This window comes from Melospiza georgiana, chromosome 19 (genome assembly GCF_028018845.1).
Source record: "Melospiza georgiana isolate bMelGeo1 chromosome 19, bMelGeo1.pri, whole genome shotgun sequence".
In the NCBI taxonomy this organism is placed as follows: domain Eukaryota; kingdom Metazoa; phylum Chordata; class Aves; order Passeriformes; family Passerellidae; genus Melospiza; species Melospiza georgiana.
In genome coordinates this window covers 12,908,776-12,932,218 of record NC_080448.1, presented here as the reverse complement: position 1 = coordinate 12,932,218, position 23,443 = coordinate 12,908,776, and the positions used below count along the sequence as shown (strand labels likewise).

The 23,443-nt window shown below is 47.7% G+C and overlaps 1 protein-coding gene across 1 annotated transcript in view; it reads right to left on the bottom strand.

Annotated features, from left to right (window-relative positions):
* Positions 1 to 23,443, bottom strand: part of KSR1 (kinase suppressor of ras 1) — a 47,052-nt gene that overhangs the window by 13,517 nt on the left and 10,092 nt on the right. Inside the window, exons 2-3 of the mRNA XM_058037682.1 lie at positions 8,159 to 8,299; positions 417 to 564 (exon numbers count right to left, since the gene is read on the bottom strand). Of these exons, the coding sequence (XP_057893665.1) occupies positions 417 to 564; positions 8,159 to 8,299 (289 nt within the window). The remainder of the gene's footprint in view (positions 1 to 416; positions 565 to 8,158; positions 8,300 to 23,443) is intronic.

Below are 23,443 nucleotides of genomic sequence, written 5' to 3'. Positions count from 1 at the left end.
CTTGTACAAACAGATTGTACAGTGCCTGTGGAAGTGCTAGGGGAAGGTTTCTCTCTGAGCTGGCAATATTTGGGAAAGGCAGCACCTAGAAGGAATCTGGTTGTATTTAGTAAATCAAGGATGTGTGTCACTGACCCATGGAGAATGAACTGGAGCATTAGACACAACTCTGAACAGAAAGGGTTAATAAGGACATCATCTACTGAGTAGGAGAGGATTCTACATACATTTATTTCCATTTCTTTATCTGACTTGATGTCCAAACCAAACCCAGCTGACAGCTCTAGACAGGTTTGATCAGCGCACATCCCAGAGCCATACACTGCTCCCAGAACATCCCCAAGCAGTGTCTGCAAGGCAGCAGATGGGGCTGGGCTGGGGACACCAGTGCTCCAGGAGAAGAAGGCAGTGTGTACCTGACTCCGTCACCTTCCGCAGGCAGCTCAGGGCCCCGTTGAGCCTGGAGCACTCCTCATCTCTGGCTCCACATCTCTTCATCGTTTCTTTCACCTTTGACTCATTCATTTCTAGTAAGGCATCCAGGGTCAGCTCCTCTGGTATTCTCTGCAGGAAAGCAAGAGAGACCCTTTTGTTGCTCTGTGTACAAACAGCAGTGTCACCTGTTGTGTATTTGAGCAGTGGCACTGTCTCGCTGCCGGGGCTGACTCATGGCTCACTCCTGTGGGCACTGCCCCTCTGGCATGGCCAGCAGTGCCCACAGCTGCTCTCCCCCCTGCCTGGGGTGTGAGTGTGCTCTGCACCTCCAGGGCTGCTCATCCTCTGCTATTCCACTTAGCATTACAGGGGATCAAAATACTCCTCCCCTTGTGGAAAATTTTTGCAAAGCTACTAATAAACCTTAACTTTCTCATTAAAAATAGGGTCAGAAATAAAACAGGTCTAAAACCGGAAAAAGAGTCAGATAAGGATGTTTGGATTTTCAGTATTAAAGTGAACAGCAGAATCAGTGAGGAAAATTACTTCTTTATTTGAACAAAAAGAAATGTTTTGACAAAGATAGCGGCCTCCTCCTCAAGCAGTCTTTCCTTCATCAGAGAACCAGCCTTACCCATATCCTGCCTGGAGAGATATCTGTGCAGAACTCCTTCTACATCTTAATGCACCAAAGCCCCACAGTGATAAGGCTCAGATCAGGCAGACACAAAAGATACAAGAGCCTGGAAAACACAAAATGATCTGGTATTTCCTGACACAGAACTGAGCTGTGCCTCTCTCTCCTCCCCCATTCAAATGTTTCCAGTGTAAGTCTGCAGCAATTGTGGTTAATAAACAAAACCAGGATACTTAGCCCAGTTACCCAGGAATTTCCCTGTAAAGTTCTGCCTAAACAAACCTCCCTGTTGCCTATTCTCACAATGAGATCACAAATTTCACAATATTTGGCCTTTATCCTAAAGTTTTGACTCCTGGAATCAAACTATATAAAAGGCTTTGAACTTTATTTGAAGGGGAAACTCAGAAGTGTGTGTCACTGCTTGGTGAAACAAAAAGCTTAGAATCCTCTAGTCCTTAAAGCCCACTTCCAACTCAGAAGCAGACGTGAATGTGCTGAATGTCCTTTCACAATTGCATCTTTCTTAAGCCAGACTCTGGCTTTGAGAGCTGACGCAGGACTTTCAGCTGTGACACTGCCCAACTGCCCCAACCTTTGGAGCTCTGTAGGTGGCAACACAAAGAGTTTCCAATTTTAGTAACTGTGGCATGGAGCAAACAAAAAGAATAAATTTAAAAAGGGCAGAAGTCTAAGAAACACATCCTGTATCTTCTGTCACATGCCCTGAACTGGATGAAACACAAAACACAGCTGACTCAAGGGAGGCCAGGAATTTAAATGAGCAGTAAGCATGAAGCAGGAGCAGAGCAGAGCCAGAGTTCAATGAAGTTTGGGCAGACTTTCTTTCTTTTTCCCTGTAACTAATCTTTGCAGAATAACAAGCGCACAGACATCACAACTGATGCTGGGTATTATTAATTTTTCTGCACATCTGCATGCACCACCATGATGCAGGACACAGGACTGCTCCATCCCTTTGTGTGCCCAGTCTCTCTGTGCCCAGAGCTGACTGATGATGGTCCCCACAAGGCCCAGCTCTGCTCCCCAGCTCAGCTCTCACACAGACCCTGCCTGAGGGGACTGCACCCACACACAAAGCCCAGGCCCCTCTTCTGCTCAATAGGTTAATTTTAGAAAGACAGAATAGCAAGTTGTAGGAAAGTAGAAAGTACAGAAAAGGAGATTATATTTAAACAATCCCAATGACCTTGAGCTGGGAGAGCTCAGACTTTCTGAACCTGCTGCCAGCCCCCATGACACGCGACAAAAGAAATAAGCCTTCAGAGAGGGGGAGGGAGGGGAAGTAAGAGGCTTTCTTTAAACAGCCACTCATGTGCTGCACATATGTGGTGGCTTAATATAAAACTGGTCAACCTGATCCCTGTAAGATTGGCCTGCTCTGCCTTGGCTGTGTGTCACCCCCCGGCAGGCAGTGTGACAGTGACGAGGGTCACTAGTTCAGGGCGGCTCTCAAACAGGTTCTGCTGCTGCCCTGCCTCAGCTGCTCTGGGGGCAGCAGGGCCCCTGCTCAGGGGCACCTGGGGGGCTCTGGCCCCTCAGTGCAGCTCTGGGCCCTTGCACAGGGGTTACTCCAACTCTTCACCACTGAGGGTGAGACGTGGGCCCAGCTGACCTCTCTTTACCTGCTTCTTCAGTGGGTGCTGAGGCTTTTTTTAAAAACAGCTTTAAAAATGCAGATTAAAGGCTTGCATTAGGACCAAGCTCAACACCACCTCCCTGGGCACACCTTGTCTTGACAGGGAGAGCTGCAAGATATTCAGACAGTACTCTATTAATAAGGTCAGATTTAAAAACAGAGAAAAAGCAAAAGACAGAATCTGCTTTCAATCTTCAGCACCTCATAACTGCCAGCAAAATCTAAAGCCTAACCATGCACTGCTCAGCAGAAGGGATGCTAAAAAGTCCAAAGCAGGAAATTATTCCTCCCTACAACAGGTAAGAGGACTTCTCCCTGAAGCCCTCGTGCTTATCAGACAAAGACTGCACTTCATGGTGCACGTGTCTAAAGAGAGAAAAGTGAGCACCAGTGCATCCAAGGGTCAGTCTCAATTAGCCTGGGTGAAGAGTTCACAACCGTCTTTAATCTTGTCTGGTGTCCAACTTAAATCCCTGAAACATGGCAAAAATGCTGGTATCTAACACAGTGGAGGGGTTATTTTTGGTAAAGATTCCACCCTGCAGATAAGCCTACGTAGCTAATGCTGCTGCAGGCACTCTGCAAAATCAGCCTGACCTGCTCCTCGACCCAGTAGCCACAGCTCTTCCCGTAAAGCTGGACAGTTGTCAAGGCCCCAAATGCCTCCTCTTAAATCAATACATTCCCTCTCCAATCATCCTCCCGTGAAGTAGCAGATGCTAGAAGAGAAAGCCCATTACATAAGGTGCTTAAATTCCCACTGATAGCTCTAAGCAAAGCATGTAAAGATGATCTTAAGAACATCTTGTGCCTGCTAGTTGTTATTTTGCAGTGTTTTTCTGGTGCCCAGCAATGAAGGCACTGAAAAATTGCTGTATTATTAAATTCCTGGAGATTTTATGGGCATTCTGGAAAGCCTCTCAATTGAAATTTCCAGCTTGCATTAAGCTGTGAGCATAAACAGGCCACGGTTCCACCTAACACTACCCTCCTCACTGTTCCACCTCGCAGCAGAGGCTGCAGAGGAGCTGACAGCTCAGGAACAGCATTGTGTCCAGCTGGCTCTTGGGGACAGGAGAGCTGCTGTCACAACTCTTCTGTGGCAGACAGGTGCAGCAGTTGCAGATCCCTCGGGCTGACCTCAAGGCATGAAGGGTTCACAGTGCCCAAAGCTGCCAGGGGCACCTGGAGCCCTTGGCAGGGAAGGGGAGCCCTGGCAGTGGTAGGGACTATCTTCCAGGAGCTGTTTACACTGGGGAGGGCCTTCAGCTGGAACACTGGAGGAATTTTATAGCTCTAGGAAGCCTGCAGGACAGAATTAATTTGCATACACACAATTAGCACATCCAGGATCTCTGCTATCTGGCTGGTCAGCCAGAGCTCCTGCTGCCAGACCCATGGAAATCCCCAAGAGCCAGCCACGGTCCTCATGGCCTGTTCATGCAGATATGCTGACAGAAAAAGATGAGAGGATACAGCTGGGGAAACCTGATAGGCATAGGCAGATCTGCCTCTTCTACCCCCCATCCAAAGGATGCACTCACCAAAACCCCTCACAGCCCCTCCAGTGACAGATCTGCTGTGGGCTGGGGCACCCTGTGCTAACAGAACCCTCTGCCATGGGCTCACAGCAGCAGCCCCAGGCCCTGGCTCACCCCTGGCAGGGGCATTTTCACCGGGCAGCACAAGGCTCTGGGCACACAATTCCTGGTCAAGGCATGAGCCCTTCCTGCTCTGCTCCTGCCCCTGCCTTGCTCAGCTCTGCAGCTCTTTGGCATCGATGCTGGCTGGGGGTGGGTTTCACAGGCAGGCAGGAGAAAAGGGCACAAGGGTACAACTGGGACTCAAATCTGTTCCCAAAAGGAACAGCCTCAAAGCAGCCCCAACCACAGCCCTGTTCCACCTGCTCCCAGTCTCCCTGGTGGCACAGCCCTGCTGATGGCCAGACCCCAGGGCAGGATGTGCCCCTCCCTGTGCAGGACAGTTATCCACTCTAAAAACAGCTTTCCAAGCTTGACTGACTGGCACCTCTGCTCCACAGCCAGCAGGGCTGGCCCAGACATGCTTCAGATGATGATAAGAAGATGACTCTGTTCTTAAGTTAGTTTTTAAGACAGTGACAAGTTACACGTGGGAACAAATACAATAGTTCTGTTTCTGGGAAGCACAGTGATAAAGGCAGAGAAAATCACTTTCTAGGCTGAAGAAAATAAGCCAACAGAATTTTTTTAGTCTCTTCTATTTCACAGACATAGTCCAAGCTCAGAACCCAGTAAATAGCTCTGCAAGAGACTTCTTCCATCAGCTCAAGAGTGGAGAGAGCACTCTGTTCCCATCCTCCTTCTCTCCCATTGCCATCCCAATTCCTGACTCCAACTCCCAAGGCAAGCAGGACAATCCAGATCAATGTATTTTTCTAGGACCATTTTCAGAGCAATTTTTATCCACTCAAGATGACTACACAGCATGCACACAGCTTCTGTCTGTAAGGCTCCTTGCCCTGTCTTTTCTAGGTCTCAGTTCAAGTTCCTCTTTGCTCACCTTCATCCCACCATATTTAACCATTTATACATCATTTTTGGCAGTAAACCACACATACAATCAGTCTCTAGAATTAATCAATCTCTGGAACTGATCAGATTCTAGAACTCCTAAGCAAAAGCAAGGACTCCAGCATTCCCTAGAAAAACACGTAAACAGCAAGTTACAGCACCACGTTAGCCCAGCTCCAAAGCAGAGCCTGCTGCCACTTTCTATGATAAAAATCTGTCTGGCAGCTGATTAGAGGAACAGTAACAAAGCCACAGAAATAGCAAGGTTGGGGTGGGGGCTCCAAGCTCCCTTACCCCTCTGGAAGCAGCAGTGTATTGCCAAGGAGGATGCCAGGCGGGGCTGGCAGTGCCCACGTACCTGCAGGCCCGCGAGGTCGCAGCCCAGCCCTCGCACCCGGCGCAGCGTCACCGGCTCGCTGCTGTCCGTGCTCTCGGCAGCTCTAGCTGTCGCCCAGCGCCATAAACACTGCATTGTTATTGCTGTAATCTCCTCCACAACTAAAGCATTTTACAGGCAGTCATTATTCTCGTTTTAAATATAGGTTTTCAAAGAAATAAAGGAGCCCAGCAATTATAATCACCAGAGCTTTCGAGCTTCACAATGTCTAGAGCAAGTCACTGAGCAAAAATAGTCTTCACTCAGGAGTGGAGGAGTCAGCAGATATTCTAAACTGGAGCTGCTGCTCTATTTCTGACAGGAGAGCCTGGGAGCTTCTGTGCTTCCCTGCATGGCAGCTTTATTTGGGAGAGGACTGGGGGGAGCGAGGGGAGGGGAGGGGACACAGAGAAACAGAGCATTGTTCCTCTCACTGCTGAGCTAAAGAACTCCTGCAATTAGGCTGCTTTTCAACAGTGTTATGTCACAGATTAGCATAGTCTTGAAAATACTCCCTCCAGTAGCACTAGAAATGCAAAGGGACTCAGAACCATTTAAAAAAGCAAAACCCCATCAACCCAGGCCTTTCTCCTGATTTGTCCCTGAGAGGCAGCAGGCACGGAGAGCCCTCCACTGCACCTTCTCCTGTGCCAGACCTGCTGTTATGTTCAGCTCTCAGAGGTGCCCAGGGCAGGGCTCTGAGGCAGCTCTTCTGAGACTCCACAGGTACTTGGCAACCTCTCCAGTTTCAGAGCCTGAAAGGCTCAAGAAGAGAGGGCTGTTCTACCATGTGACCACACTGTGACACTTGTGCACTTTTCCTCCTCTCTGCACCATTTTTTGGAAGCCTTAAGGAAACTCAGCATGCCTATTTCCATTTTACAGCGACCTAACAGTATCTGAGAGATGGAAAGCTGTTCTCCATTGCCCAGAGCCAGAACCACTCGAGGGTCCCCATTTTCACAGCATGACCTGCTCAACTCTGTCTGCAAAGGCTCCTCCCCATCCTGTCACATGCAGTGTGCACAAAGCAGGACACCACTCTAGATTTTGTAATAACTAACCTATTAAAGCTCCTTCTGTCAGTGATTTCCATTTTGAAAGCTTTCAGCTGAAATGCAGTTCAACGTGCTGTATGAAATCTAAACAACAACAGGAATGATCCCATGATACCTGAGACATTTCTGAAAGGTAACTCATCCCAGACAGCTCAGCACTCTGCTGATGTCAGTGTCCAGCACCAACAGTGGCTGCATGGCTATTTTTTGAGCAGTGAAATAACAGGACCAAAAAAAAAAAACCACTGCAAGAGCAGAGCACTTAGTTTATTAGCCCAGCTATTTCCACTTCCCCCAGCTCACAGCCTGTTCCAGCATGCCTACTCAGAAATTATTTTAATGACCCACAGGGTGTTGCAGTTCTGCTGTCCAGCTAATACAAGTGCTACAGAAGCTGCCTGCAGCTGCATGAAATGGATGCAGAACCCTTAAAAGATAACCATACACTCAGAATCCCAGAGGAGTTTCAGTGCTTTGTACACTTCTTACAGTTCTGTCCCAGAAGGACCAGAGTTCATTTATTTGGACACTGCTTGGGACAGGGCAGCAAGAGAGCACAAATCAAAATAATACAGATCTGGGAAATTCTTTCTGCCTTAGACCAAAACTGAACTTGTTCACCCCTTTTAGTGACCACACATACAGAAGGGCAGTCTCAACCCTCTCTGCTTCCTGAATTAGCAGGATGTAGCAGATTTGAACTGTCCACCTCCCTCCTCCCTTTCCTTCACCTCTTTCCCTCTCCTTTCTGTAGGCATCACAAAGGATTTATAAAAGAGCTACAAAGACATTCTTTTAGACTCAGGCAATTCCAGTAACCTTAGAAACCAACACTAGCTGGGAGCCTGGCAGTTTGGCCACAGCAACAGGCTGCTTTTGTCCTCTTATTGTCAGTGCTGCACCTTTGGCTGTGCCACCCAAAACCTTGCTGGGCTGGAAGGCAACACCAGCACCACACTCAAAATGAACAGTAGGAAATAAAAGGAACAACTTCGTCCTGAACCCGTACTGTTTAACTAAGAGACCACTTAGTTACATCAGAACCAAGCTGGAATAACTGCCATGAAAATTTGTGGAATTTTTCACCCAGGCAGATTCCTGCTGAGGTCAAAGAAAAATTGTGGTTGTTTAGCGATCAAAGGAAACTGAATGAGAACATTGTGACCTGGCCTGCAGAGGCAAAAATGGGAAAAAGAATAGAAAAAGCCTTTTCTGCCTTGTTTAACTGTCAGTGAACTGAGCTCTGTGTGTGCGTGTGTGAGACGGTAACAACAGTCCTGCTTTGGCTAATGCTGGACACAGAACACAGTGCAGCACAGCACTGTTAGTATCACAAAGGTAGTGAGTGATTAAGTCCTGCCGTGGCTCCCAGAGCCACAGGCAGCTGGGAATGCACTGAAGGGACAGGAGGGCGCTGTGGGGGCTGTGTCCCCTCCTTACCTGCACCACCTCCTTCCTGACGTTGACGATGTCCAGCCAGTCGTTGAAGCGGGGGTAGCTGTTGAGCTCGGCGGTGCGGTCGCTCAGGGGCACGCTCAGCTTGCACTGCCGCTGCCGGTGGATGTAGTCAATCAGCTTCACCTGGGGAGCAGAACACACACTCTGAGCTTCCTGGGCACGGGCTGACCTTCCCAGGCTGTGCTTGTACTCGGGGTGTGCTGGCTTGTGAGCAGGGCTCTTACATGACACGGGAGTGACATCCTCCTGTGAGCTCTGGGGAAATCCACGCAGTGCATTTCCCTCACACTGAGCTTCTTTGCTCTTCAGCATTCCAGCAGAAGGCAGGGCCTGCTCTAAACCCCCATCAACAGCAGTTCTGAGGCAGGAATAGCCAAAGTACCCAAAGACTCTGAGGCCTGTTATCTGATGGGCATTTCTATTACAAAATCAACATTAAAACCAGCTAACTTAAAAGAACAAAAATTCAGGCAGTTGGACTTGATGATTTCTGCACATCTTCTATTCTAAAGTTTTATTCCAAAGCTTTTATCTCCTGACCATCTCATGGCAAATGCGCTACACAGAATTCTTCACTTAAGGCACAAAAGAATAAAACAGCAAAAAGGAGTATTGTTTGTGCCTTATGTTTGCTTATCAAAAAGAAAATACTCTCCAAAGATTGCACACTGTGTCACACATTCCCACAAGGCAGGCTTAAGCTTCAAAACCTTCCTAACAAAACAATGCCTCAAAGCAAGTTAGCTGATCTATGATTTATAAACCAAAACATGTTCTTAGTCAACAAATTTTAGCATCTGGGACATGATCAGACTGCAAATGTAAAGGAAATAACAAACATGGATTCTTCAACCATCATGTGTCTCCTCTTACAGTTTAAGTGCTTTCCTATGAAGTTAGTTAAGAGCATGTTTTATGAGCAATCTATTCCTTACAACTATCAGCTGTAACAAGTTTGTCCCTGCCCACATACCAAATTCTGACAGCAGTGCCATGCAGTTTGAGATTTGTCAAAAAGTGTGTGAATACTGAAGTGATTCCAATTCCTGTAATGCCCAGAGCAATGCAAAGCACTGCCATTCCCAGGAGAGGCAATCCAGGACTGCCATGTCCTAGAAACTCAGCCATCCCTTTGCATTCTCACCCTGACCACCCCTGCTGAAACCAGAGGAGCCTTTTCACCACAACTTCCCAACAGGGCTTTGGAGCCCCAGCCCTACAGTGAACTGGAAATCCCAACCATTCATTCTCAGTACCACTTTTTATATAAAAGGGCTCACAGCACTTCCTTTTTTCCACCCCTGCTCTGCTTCCTCGGCCAGAGCAGGGCAGGGCAGGGACTGGCTGTGGGCTCAGCAGTGCCTGGGCCCCAGTGGCTGCCACGCTGCTGCTGTGTGCCAGGCAGGGCCCAGGGGCTCTGTCCCTGCCCTGTGTGCTCTGTGCTGGGCCCTGTGTCACCCCAGGGGCTGCTGCTGCCTGTGCTCTGGCTGCCCTCTCTGCACCAGCCCCTCAGCTGTGCCCTGCCCCGAGTTCCCCTGGCTCTGGAGCAGGGCAGCTGGGATCCTGCAGGCAGCCCTGTGCACTCTGGGGCACACATGTGTCACAGGCTGCCTCAGTGCTGACCTTCTGCCTTTCCACTGTCACACGTCCTTTCCCACAGCAGCCTGTCCGCAGGGCTCTCCTGTTCACCGCCATGGCAGAAAGCAGCTTGCAGGTGCTGTCCCAAGGATTTTCCTGCTCGGTGCTTGGTTTAAATTTTCTTTCTTTCAGCGTGCTTTTCCCCTCTATGGACACTGACACTGGGATGAGTGGATGGGCAAGGGCCCCTCAGGACAGGCAGAAAGAAGAGGCTGCAGGAAGTTTGTAGACTCAACAGCCCCTGGTATGCCAAAAATCAGCTTACACAAATGACAAACAGCTTCCCAACTGTGCAATAGCTATGTCATGGAAAATAGACGGAAGACAGAGATCACCCAAGCCTTGTCTCTTTGCAGAGGCCACTCGAGGGAAGGGCCAATGACGATATGTGTTCTGATACACAAACTGCAACCACAACATCCAGCCCAGGCAGACAGCTCAGCATGTTTGTGAGCCTGTCCATGGAATTCCCAGGGCACTGCAGGATGTAGCTGCTGCTGCCCCTGGCTCACCTCACCCCTCCCCATTCCTGGGAACGCCTCAGGGCTGCAGAGCACCTAGGGACAGAGGCAAGATTGCACAGTGATTTTGGAACTGGTACAGCCAGCCCTGATGGGCCTGTGTCTAAAGCAGCAGCTGGGATCTGCAGTCTGACTATAATCTGTTATTTTAGTGTAGGATCTCCCATCAGGCAAGATTTATTTTTCCTGGAAGAAGGATGAGTTATCAGCATACTCTGTAAAGACAGAGCTCCATGCTTCGTTATATAGAACACTAATTACAGGCAAATGCCCTAAAAGTAGCACATGCTCCAGAATAAAGCAGGGAACTGCAGGCATTGGAGGTGTCAGAATCTGTTCTAAAAACCACAGTGGAAGGAAAGGAGGACTTAGCATCTATTTATAAATGAAAAATCACAAATTATGTAAAAGAAACTATACAGAAAATGTGTGCCCCACGTTACCCAATTCCAGCATGCAGTGTCACGAGGACAGCATGCTGCTCCAGGCAGGATATGGCTGAGGTACAGCCACTGCTTTTGCACTCCTCACAGAAGTTCTCCTGGCCAGCCCCAGAGTAACTCCAGAAGCATCACATGAGTAAGAGAACAGAGCTGGGCTGCACTCCTGGCTCTGACACAGACTGGTCTGAGTGATCAGGAGCAAATGCAGTCATCCCTCCCCTTCTCCCTGCACAGCTCTGCCTGCTCCTCCTGCAGGAGCTCCCTGGAGCAGGCACCGGCCTCAGCTGGTTCGGTACTGCTTAAAAAATACTGGTTCAAGAATTTCCCCTGCCCAGGTGTCATCCATAGCACAAACTCCTAAAGGACACTGCTGGAAGGGACTCTGTGCAGCATGGATTTCAATGTGGAGCTTTTCTCCTTTGCTGGAATGTAACGAATTCTCCAAAATGGATAAGCACTCTGGCAGCACAGGTCTGAGTGTCTCAGAGGGCCAAGGCTGGTTTTTCCCGGATAACTCTTTCGCTTTTACTCCTCAAGTCCAAATTTGTTTTCCCCTAGTCCTATAAATAGTGTATTTGCATTCTCGTCCCAGCCTACATGCACCACGCTTCTCCCCTAGGATGAATTTAATTTTGTTGTTTCCTGCCCAGACTTTTTACTAAACTACATGGTTTGGCTTTAATAGCTGAGCTGTTGCAAAACCCTTTTCTGAGAATATAATAAAATTTCTGGGTTCAGTGACGCACATAAAAACCCACAACCAGCACACAGGTCTCCAACCACAAACTAGACTGAGAGATAAAGCCAATAGTAGCTACTCACTGCCTGCTTGCTAAATGGCACGTCCTACTCATCACAAATGGCAAACCCCACACCAGAAGCAGCAGTACTCCAGCTGCCTTGAACCCACAGAGATGGGAAAGGGCAAGAACAGAGACAGGATACGGAGCAGCTGGAGCACATCACTGACTCCAGGGCAGAGCCCTGCTGCTCTGCCTGGTGCAGCTGATGGCCAGGACACCAGTCCTCACTGCTCTGAGAAGGGCACATGCTGCCAGGGGCTCCTGGAGTCATGTTCATCTCCTTACAGCACCTTTAAAGACCCCTTTCCAGCACAGATGAGAAGCAGGTCCAAGAAGTTTAGGAGAAATCTGCCACGCTTGTACTTTTTAATTTATTTCTGCAAAATAAACAGCAGATCTCTTGAGATGCAAGTCTGCCCATATCCATGACCTCCAGCCAACAGCTGGGACTTTAGAGGACGATAAACAAAAAGCAAATGCCCACAAGTTTTTCAGCTGCACTTCTGCAGACATGGCACAGAAAGGCATCTGAAAAACCAGATCACTGACACTGGGGTGCAGAATTCAGGAGATACTAACCAGATAAATCAAGTTTCATGCATTTGGGCATCAACTCTCCCCAAGCTTCTTGTTGATTATGTTTTATTTGTGTTTAGAAAAGTGGCATCTTGTTCCAGAGTCACTAAAAGGCATTAAACTTAGACCTATTGCAGCTTCTGCACTTTGTCAAAACCCAGTCTGAATCCAATGCACTTGATCCAAATAAACATAGAAAAAAGAGCAAAGGCTAGAAGACTCCCCATTTTTCTGAAGCCTTCTGTGGCTTAGTTTCATGTTTTTAATCTGCTTATCTTGAAATACCCTATAAATGCAGCAAATATAGTAATTTTCAACTCACAAAAAACAAGGGAGACTTGGAAATTATAAATTAAACAACTTGGAGACAGGCAGAGGGCGGACTCTGCTATACCAAGGTGCCAGCCAAGATTTCTTCAGAATATCAACAGTTGGAGACCAAGTTTGATTCAATCATACGTTTCACAACCAAATGCCATGTTTTCACACTTTCACAAAACTTATAATCTGCTCAGTGAAGCCTGCAACTTTTCTTGTTGACTTGAAACATACGCAATGTTTAGAAGAGGAGTTTTGCAATACCCAAAACAAACAACTGTCATGATTTAATCAACAAATCAAGCACATGGTCAAAAGCAGATCCTATTGCTCCTGTGCCCAGAGATGAAATCTCTGGGAGCCTGGCAGCACTGGAGGAGACGATAAACATGAGCTTACACGGAAACTTCCAAGGCTACAACCAAGTCCTACCCTACAATTTACCCAGCTGCTGGCTGAGGCTTTAAAAGGATCAGATCGATGTATGGCCCAGCTCTTGCATGTGGTTAAGAGAAATGCAAATCATCTATCTTGCCTCAGACAGGAATTAATCAGGAAGGAACTCCTCTATTAAGCTCCTGCCAAGAACCAGCCCAGAGGGCAGGGAGCACTCCCTGCAGCACCCCAGCAGCTCCTGGTGCAGCAGGACATGCACTGGCCAGATCAGGATCACAGCGTGAGGGATGTTCTGCATTTCTGCCTCCTCAAACAAACTTCTGAGCCGGAGTTTATCTGCACAGGGCACTGGGGAGAGTCAGATGAGTCATCTGAAGGCATCCAGTGAAAGTGGATTCCCTTCACACCTTTTGCTGACTCTTATCTATTCTCCCCAGTGCCATTATATATACAAATGCTATGTCAGACCAAAAAACCTTCCAGGCCACCTGAGAACTGAAGAGAACATAAAAGGTCAGAACTGGACTTACCAAATTTGTCTCTGAAGTCGTGCTTGACAACCATGTGAGAAACTGATAAAGATCTCACCAGCTACTGGGAGAGCAGCAGCATGTGAGGATACTTCAGGGCACTTTCTCAAAGTCATCCAGTTTAAAGTGAAAAAAGGGTGCAGCAGGGTTGATCCTTGCAAGGGAAAGGCCTAGGATGTCACTGTTATACAGCACACAGATCTGGGGCAGAGCTCAGAAAGCCCCTGTGCAGGTGCCCACACAAGGCTCAGCTCTGCCAGGGGTCTGCAGGCACAGGACAGGCTTCTCTGTGCTGTGCAGCCAACCATCCAAACCAGTTCTGCTCCATGTGAGGGTCTGCAGGGCCCTTCAGCTGACAACAACCCAACCGTGCCACAGCTCTGCCCACAGAGCACTGAGCTGCTCCTTTGTGAACCCAAGCTCTCAGCGGCTGACTCATCTGAGTGCCCCCAGCTATCTGGATGGTAATCAGCCTCTGATCACAGCATCACCAGCACCAACTGCAGCCTCAGAAATTCTCATTTCCCCCTCTGTTCAGACAACTCCTCCTTGTGCCTGTAGGTATAAAGATACCTGATGGCAGTGTGAAGTGTTCCCTTTCTAGTACAGGGAGAATTGAACTGCCTGGTTTTGACTAGTTTAGAACCAAATCTGCTTGCTTAAACTGAGAGAGTGGGTCTGTACCCTTTTCACATGACATATGCTCAATTTGCAGTGAAATCTGATCCAAACCTGTTCATAGAACACTTCGTTCAGCCACAGAGAAAACCATCCTTCCCATCTGTGCTTCCATTAGGAACAGTCACATAATGCAGGATTCAGCTGGAGAGTCTCACAATCTCACAGATTTCCAAACTACCTTGAGATCAGCAAGAAATTCAAACAGCTCTTTCCAAGGCAATCACAGTATCTGCACAGGACCCAAAGTACAAGGAAGAGAAGCAAAACAGTTCATTTCGAGGAATTATTTGTATCCTAAAAAATTAGGTCACTCCATTTGCCATCCACATGGCTTTGCCCTCAAAACCAATAGAACCGAAGCTACTAAAGGATGATATTGTGACCTGTATTTTCACCAGCCATGCATGGTAAAATAGGTGTCAAAACAAAATATTACAGAGAAATAACTGGCAGCAAAGTCATTTGCTTTATTTGAGGTGGCATCCGAGAAATAAAAGGGGCTCACTTACTTCCACGTCAGCCTCTGACCTGCAGCCTGTGGAATTCATTCTCTGCTTGAACCCAGCTGACTCATTCAGCAAGAAGCTTGGCAGTGAGCAGGACACCTGTCCAGAATGGGAGGCCTGGTTTCTGTAGCTTTAGCTGTGCTGAAACAGTAGCAGAGCTCTTGCTCGCCTGGCACACTTGCTATCCCCCCTGCCCTGGCCTCACAGGGGCAGTGACAGGCCCCAGGTCTGGGGTGACTGCTGTGCTGGGCCACAGGCACCATGCCCTTGAACAAGAGCGGCTGCAGAACAGTGGCACTGCTCCGAATGCCACAAACACCTCAGGAACATCAATGCACTCAAAGGACCCCATGCAGGAGCAACTTGTTAAAAACAAGAAAGAGGAAGAAGGATTAAAATAATTTGCACAAAGTGAAGGAGCAGCTCTGAAGAGGGGCCACAAAAGCTCTCTCAGTGCTCTGCTCTAAGCAGTGGCTCCCAGCAGCAGGGACTCTGAAAAGCAGAAGGTGTCAGAAGGGATAGAACAAGCCCTCAGGTGGCAGTCCCACCACGGAGCCCTGGTGCCAGCCCTGCTGCTCCTGCAGGACCCAGCTGTGCTGCTCAGGGACTTTGGGCTCACTTGTAACAGAAAAGGAAATAATTTCTCAATGCATTGCTAAACAGACCCTGCAAAACAGGACCCAGCACAAGCCAGCAGGAAAGGATGGTGGCAAGGTGTGCTGGGGGGGAGAGGCCTTAGGAGAAACTGGTAAATACAAGCACAGAGAGGTAGAGGGGTAGGAGAGTTGGAACACCAGATGGATGGATTTTCCTTTGAACCCTCAGTCATGCCTGAGGCTGACACAATAGCCACTGCCCAAACACTACAGTATGTTATTTCTGCTTTGTCAAATGATGCAGACAGCATCATTTCTGGGTCACTTGAAGGCCACATACCACTCCTTTTCTTCTCCACTCTTCTCTTTTTCACAATCCCAGCAAGTGAGGCTGTAAACATTCAGCTGAGGCCTTCCCAGCTAAGAGTGGGAGGATGAAACTGCACAATCAAGTAGTTCCCTGAGCCTCATAACATAATTCTCTTCAAAGATTTCGTCCCAGCGAGGCATCCGAGCCTAATGCAGCTACAGGAACAGTGCTCTGCTTAAAGATCAGAGATTTCACACCCACTGAACACTAAAAATGAAAGCCCTCCCCCTCCCCTTGCAACCCGAGGACACACAAGTGTAACAGAATGACTGAGAGCATTCTGCAAGACTAAGAACTGTACTTGCCATTTGCTGAGCACAGCCCTGCTGCTGCCACATGAGATCTGCTGCTCTCAGCTCCCCTGCAGCCAGCGGGGCCTCTTCACCTCGGCCACGCCTGATCGGGCTCAGCTGTGCCTCCATAGGGAGCACAGCAAGCTCCTCCTGCCCAGCCTCTCCTGAAGGCTATTGCTATTTCACACTGCCCTGCAGACCTGTGCAGCTTTCTCCTCCCTCATGGAGTTGGGGCACGGCCATTGGGCAGGCCAGTGGATTTACCCAGCTGTGAAGAACACCACACAGGCTTCTCCAAGCAGTGCAGGTAAACCAGTACGTGTCCAACCCTGTGAAGTCCTACAGAGGCAAATGCGGCCCAAACATAACATTAATACTCTGCCTCTCTCTATAATTATTCAGTATCTTGGCAAACCCACTGGATCTCTCCTCCCATGAAGAAAACAATTACCCCCCACCCCTGGGGGCTTTCCAACGACTGCAGCAGAAGGCAGCAAGTGACAGTGAGAAAGACTATGGAAGGCTCAGAATCTGGAAAGGAAGCACCAGGCCATGCTCTGGGGATAGGAGTTGTGTTACAGCCCATGGATCTCTCTGTAAAATTCAAAACTTTAAGTGCCTTTAAAGAGAATATCCTCCATAGTTTTTATGGCACTAATCATTCTCACACATCTCTGAAAGAACTCTCAGGTATGTTTGGCTGATGGTTCAGGAAGTGGAAATAAAGACACCAACAAGCTGTGCATGTGTAAACTTAGAGCCTAAATAAAGGCAAGTTTACAGCAGACAATATAAAGCCAGACATTTCCTTCAGCAAGGTCAGGAAGAGAATGACTAATTGTGGATCCCCGTCATATTCCTGCACTTCCCTTTCCTCATTGCAGGCCTCATTCTGCAGGTCCTGAGCACCCCGAGCTGGCACAGAGTGAGCTCCAAGGCAAACACCTTGGATGGGGTCTGAACACTCCCCAGGACAGAACTGAGAGGTCTTGGAAGGAATCAAGCTCCTTCAATGGAGCATTTAGGTGTCCCTAATCCCAAAGGCTTTTTCCCATGTTTCTTCCCCTGCCTTCACAGCGATCTTCCTTTTGTCTTACACTTTTCTTTTTCTGTAGCCTCAATAAAATACAAGCACAAACCTCCAGTCTCTACCATTCCCTCACGTACTGGCTGGGGAATGAGACAGATTAGCAGTTTGTTCTCAGGCTTATTAGCACACCAAGGGAAGGAAACAAAAACACAACAATATCAAATCCTCTGCTTGTTTGACTCAATTATTCGAGCACTTCCAGAGTTCACCTTCCCCTCCTCCACGGCACACACGGTTCCCCAGACTGCTGCCTTTGGGGCTGGGCTTTGGGGAAGAGGTTTACACAGAGAAGTGTTAAATCTCTGTAGGAGCAGGCTGCAGGTCGTGGAGCTGAAGATTTTCTGTCTCTGCACCCCGGGAAATCTCAGCTAAGAAACTGTATTCTCTGAAATGCTCCCAATTATTGGGTTTCTGCTAGAAAGAACTGAGCTATTTTGGCAAGGACTGGGGGTCACATTTCTCTTTTCACAGACACTGAGTGAGAAAGCTGTCATGGCTCACTGCTCACATTTTGTTTTTCAAAAAATCTCCTTGGGGCTCTCTCTTACTGGTTCACATTTGCCTGTAGCAACCACGAGGGGTTTCTATCATTAGTTAAATACAAATAGAGGATTTAGAGTGCAGACACCTGAACCCAGATTGCCAACCCCAAAAAGAACATTTTTTCCTTATGACCCTGAGACTTTCACCCAAACCATGTTGTGCCCACTTAAAAAGTAGAGAAAAATACAGGTGATGACCCAGTAATAGTTGTATGAGGAAAAATACAGAGGAGACTGATAAGCAGCAATTGGCCATACAGCAGACAGTTCTGCAACACCTACCTGGCATCATTGAGCAGCCTAGAAAGATTTTAATCAACACTTGATAAAAGATCACAGATACAAAGATAACAAGCTCCAAGCTCAGCATCTTTCAGGCAGGTACAATATCCATTACTTTTGTGAATTTCCACAGAAACTTCACACACCACATTTGTCTCTGTACCTAAGCAGAACAGGAGGTTGGGGTTGGGGCTGGTTTTCCTTTGGTTTTGCTCATTTAAGAGAAGTGTACTGTGACAGTTGGCTAAAACCAAGTTTCTCATTTTCAAAGCATTCTATGGAAGCAAATTAAAGTTCTCAAAACATATTCTTCTAATAAAAACCAGCATTAAATGTACAATGGAAGAAAATGTGCCAGTTTAGAATCAGAGTTTAAGCATTTTGCTTGTGTGTCCAAAAATTATTTTATGCAGAATTTGTGAAAAATCTGAGCCTGACATTTTTGCTCCAGTTGGGGGTTAGAAAAAGGCCTTTAGAACAGAGCAAAATCCTCACACTTGCCATCACTTCCACAATTCAGAAAAAAGTCCAGAGCATCAGCCTCTAAGAAACATTCTAAAACATTATTTATGCACTTGTATGGTTTCATTCCATTTCTCTTTTCATGCTCTACAGGCTCTTTAGGAAATACTCTTCAGAAAACTTCTTCATCACCCCTTTGCACCCGTTGTGCTGAGTTACATGTCTTTTGTCTTAAAGTCTGTCCTTGGATTATGTGCTGGAGAGAAGCTGAGCAGGCTCTGGGTTCAGGGTCGCCACTGCCCCTGCTCAGCCCAGAGGAGGGACTCACTGTGCTGAGCCACATCCACCAGAAACACACAAAACCCAAACTGCTGAGGAGAAAAGAAAAAGCCATTGTAACAGCCTGTGTGCTAGTCTGTCATGGAAATACTCTCCTCCCAAGGAGCAGGGGAAACACAAAGGGATTCTGTGTTGTATTTCTCTGCCTGCCAGCGGACAGCTCTGAGTGCTGGATGCAAATTCATGCCACAGGAGTTGAGATTTTTCACTGCAGCCAAGCAGCTCTGCATCATTATACAAAGATCACTCATGGGTTTGTCCAACTCCATTTACAGTATTTCACCTTGATCTCTCCAACAGGAACATGGATAAGTTAGGCATTACTGAAAATCCTGGATCCTGAGGATGCTGTAGAAAACTGCAATGCCACACCTGTACAGTGGCAGACTCTAAATGCCACTGCTACTCAACTACACCTCCTGCCAGGTGTGCTGTAAAACACTACTGGGAGTAACTCTTTCTAGCACTCCTCGAGAATACCAAAGCCAGAAACACAGTGAAGGCCTACAAATGGCCAAGGCATCCAGCAGATCTGCAGACAGCTTCTTACCTGTCTCACAAGCACAAAGTCAGTGCCCACACTCAGCTTTCCTAATACTTGGCTTGATCCAAAAGAGAACACAAGCTGTCCTTCCACAGCTCAGTCACTCTGAGGATTTCCACAAATGCAAAACTTACAGTGCTCAGCCATCACAGGACGAGCAAACAAAATAGCAGAATTCCCTAAGTACCAGCAGTCTTGCTTTAGAATCAACTTCTGAATCCAAAAATGTCTTGAACAAAAAGAAAAAAAAAAACTTTTTACCTCCATCCTTCCTTCATAGTCTTATTTCTCATTTGTGTTTTGGCAAAGGAAACTTATAAATTCAACTAGATTGTTTACAGTATAATCTTGAAAGTGCAAATAATCAGCAGCACATTATTATTAGCTTTCCAGCTGTGATCTCATTCAAAGAACACTGAAGTTATCTGAAACTTCCAGATGCCCTGATTTCCCCGAATGCTGGACGAGGTCCTGCCCGTGCTGCCTGTCACCCCAGCAGTACAACTGAGCCTTGTGCTGGGTTAGGTTACAAACACAGGCATTTGGGAGCTCAATAGAAACAGTCTGGCTGCACAGGCTCTGGAGCCCATTTCCATGGCCTGCCTGCAAAGCCCCTGCATGTCCAGTCTTGCCTCTTCAGCACCGCCACTGCCAATCATTTCCTTCAGCTGGAAGGAGAAAGGGAGCGGGCTGAGCAGTCACCCAGAAATAGGAAGCTGTAGCATTACTCACTACCTTGAGGACTTGCCTGCTCTTCCTTTTCAATTACTCAGCAGATGTTCTTCAATCAGTTACGGGGTTTCTGCGTGCACCTGCCAAAGCCCGATTTCGCAGGACACGCACGCACCCACTGAGCCCAGGCAGGCACAGCCCGCTCCCCTCCCGGCACTGGGAGTGAGCCTGGGCTCTGGCTCCGAGCCGCCGCCCGCTCACGGCCGGCACAGCCCGGCGTGCCCACGGCAGCGTTCCCATCGCCGAGCTGCTTCTCAGGGCTGCTGCAGTCAAAAACAGCAAAGCTACCCCAGGAAGGAAAATGCTGCTTCCAAAAAAAGCCACAGTTCTTAAAAATTCCAGTTTGCCACATACACTACAGTCCCCTGTGCCAAGGCTCTGTGTTCTGTTCTCATGATGAGACTCAGGAGGGGGGTTTGCTTCAAGTATTAATGCAGAGTTGGGGGCTTCTGTCTTGTCTGGGGTATTTTGTCTTCTTGCAGAGAAAACAGAGTAGGGACACAGCTGAAAAAAATGTGCATTTAAAAAAAAGTCAACTATAGGAAATTGCTTAACTGGAATGTGGCAACTTGCCACAATCTCTCTTTTAAAACTGCAAAACAGCTTTATTTTAACAAGCTGCTATGAGATTGTACTTTGGGATTGTCAGTAAGAACAAAATACACTAAACCCCACTCTGTTCAAAATGCTTTGAACCTATAACCCAAGATTTTAAAAGGGAAAAAGAAAAGCTTTGGTATGTTCTGCCATGCAGCAGGATCCGAGATTTTCAGTTTGCTCACCAATTATCAGAATGCTCCCAGAGTGCTGTGTACAGGCACTGAGACACAAAATACAGGACTGGAACAGCTGTGAGTGTAACTGAGATTCAGCTGCCAGGTTAACTGGGTCCCCCACAGCTCAGCTCTAGGAGACACTCCTAAAACAGTTAAAAAGTAAAATGGTGTCAGTGGACTGTCTGAGCTTTATCTTCCCTCCAGGACTGGTGATGCCATTTGCCAGTGAGTCTGCTTCCAGGGTCAGCTCTCTTTCCTTCTCAGCAACCAAACGTTCTCACCAGCACCTGTCCAAAGCCCCCTCTCCCTGCAGTTCCACATCCTCGGGTTAGCCTTCCTGCTCTCTCAAGATCAGGTACATCACAGTCCCAGACAAACCTCTGTGCAGATCCTTTCTGAAAGCCCAGGACCATCCCACTGATGGAGGCAGTATAATTGCAGTGAGAATTAAGGGTTACTTGAAGAATTTTGGGTTAAACGTGGGCTGTGTGGAAAGGCTGAGACAGAAGATGGTGTTGCAGAAAGGTTTTATTTATGGCCTTTTCCCTGGTTTTGTTTTGAAGTTACTGGGATGAGCTGTGTGTTCTACTCTGCTCTAAAGTTGCTGGTCAGTTGTTGGGTGTCTTTGACTGTTCAGTGAGGTTTTGTGCTGGATTAGTTCTTCCTTCCTACTCCTCTGCTACTCTGCAGGCCACGGGCAGAGCGAGCGAGGCAACAGGAAGAGCAGGAGTGCAGGAGTCACCTCTACAGAGACAGAGCAGGATGTGACCTCTGCTCCCTGAAGAGGGCACAAATGGTTAGATCCTCATATCCAAGCTGGTCTCTCCCTAAAGGAAAGGCTATAGCAAGGACCAAGTGAAGCTGTTAATCTGGAGTCAGAAATTAAATTTAGTTGTATCAGTGGTGCTTTGTAGGAGGAACTTAGTTATTAACTGCAAAGAAGTCAAATTATTGACTATTCAGATGGATGCTTGCTAAACTAAGCTTAAACACTCTAGTACTTGATGGAACTTCAATTCTGACAAGCTTTTATCTCACAAAGCGCTGGTGCTGCTCCTACCTGAAGGCATCCAGTTCCTGCAGCCTTGGAGGTCTGCTCAGGTAGGACAGAGCTCTGGAAACCAGTGTGACCTGTTTGTCCAGCCCAGAGGCTCCCCTTCCCCACTGGCTGTGCAGCCCTAGTGCACTCTGAATTGAACAGCCTCTGACCCCAGTTTGCTCCAGGAGCTGCCTGAGCCCCGTTTGCCAGGGTAGTACAAGTGCAGCTGGAATGGGCAATGACAGCCAGCCACCACAAGTTAGTCTCATCTAACATACAGACACTGAGCTGTGCAAAGAGTCTTTTCAGCCTCAAATCTTAACAGAAGGCTGTATTAGCGTGCAGCAAAGTACAGTTGAGGGAGGCTTTACTGCTACTAACTTGGTGCTCCCATCCTGGCTGTAGTTACACACGGATTGCTGCTGCTGGGTCTGCACAAACACCAGGCATGGATCCCCAACACTACAATTTCATACTCTGAGGGTAATGATTCACCTAGTTCAGCCCCTTTAATCTCCAGTCTCTCTAAGAGACCGTGGCAATAACTTCTGAACATGCCTGCCTTCAAAGCTATCCTAGATCCTGTCTACACAGGGCTTCTGTAGGATCCTGGATAATGAGAAAAAAGGCATTGCAGTTAAGATGACCAGCTCAAAAGACAAAAACAGGGAGCTCCCGCTGCTGCTTTAGAGCTTAGTCCTCCATGTATATCTTTTTCTACTTAAAAAGGGACCTTACTTAGTCCAGTATGGATGAGCGCTGAACCAGCTTCTTGCAGTGCCTTAGCTCCTGCTTGCTCTTCCTGTTTAGCTGAAACCCTTGTGTATGAAGCTAAGCAAAACTGACCTAGAGGTTGTTTATGCTTTCAAAGGGTATATGGTCTGTGCTGGAAATGAGTACCTCGATCCAGCCTGACTCCCTACTACAATAATAACTGGAAATGAACTCTGGACCATCAGTTCCCAACCACTCTGGGTTAGATCACGTTGCACAAGGAATATCCCAGCCTGGGGGAGGGGAAGGCTCTCACTGACACGAGCAGCACCTTCTGCTGCAAAGGCTCTGCCAGCAGCTGCACAAGGCTTGGGACCAGGGAGGATCCATATGGAACCAACAAACAGCAATGGCAGACACAGAGAGGAAAACACCTGTGGGTTCCACAGCAGCTGAAAGGAGAGGAACCACTATAAAGCCAACTACTGTACAGTGTCACCTGAACGTGAACCTTGAGACTCGAAGGTAACCTGTCAGGTGTGTGCTCCAGATATCCAACCCAGATAAGCAATGCTAAGGCTCCCTTTGTCTCCCAGTCAGGCCATCTGCAGCAGCAATATGAGAATTACAGGGCAATAAAGGTGCAGTTAATTCCCCTCTTATCCCAACTTCCACATTGTCCTGGCCCAAACACTAAATAAAATCAGGACTAGAAGCACTTTCTCTGAAATGCGTCTGCCCTTGCTACTTGCCAAGAGAAGTTAGGAAAGCCTCTCACGAATAGGCCGACTGCTTTCAGTTCCTCACTGCGACTGTAACTACTCAGCTTTCACTGGCCAGCATTAAAAACTCCCTCCTCGTCTTTGGTCATTCTAGCGAATGAGGAAGGATCAAAGCATGGGTTGAGTGTAGGCAGTGTCTCTCTTACGGCAGAGGGAACTGCAGAGTACACAACTTCTCACCCTTTTGTCCCTTCTGAGGAGCCTGTGAAGCATGCTGACACATCCAGGATTTCAACACAATTAAATTGTAAATTAGTCTTGTCCTTCACAAAAGGCTCATGACACACAATGATC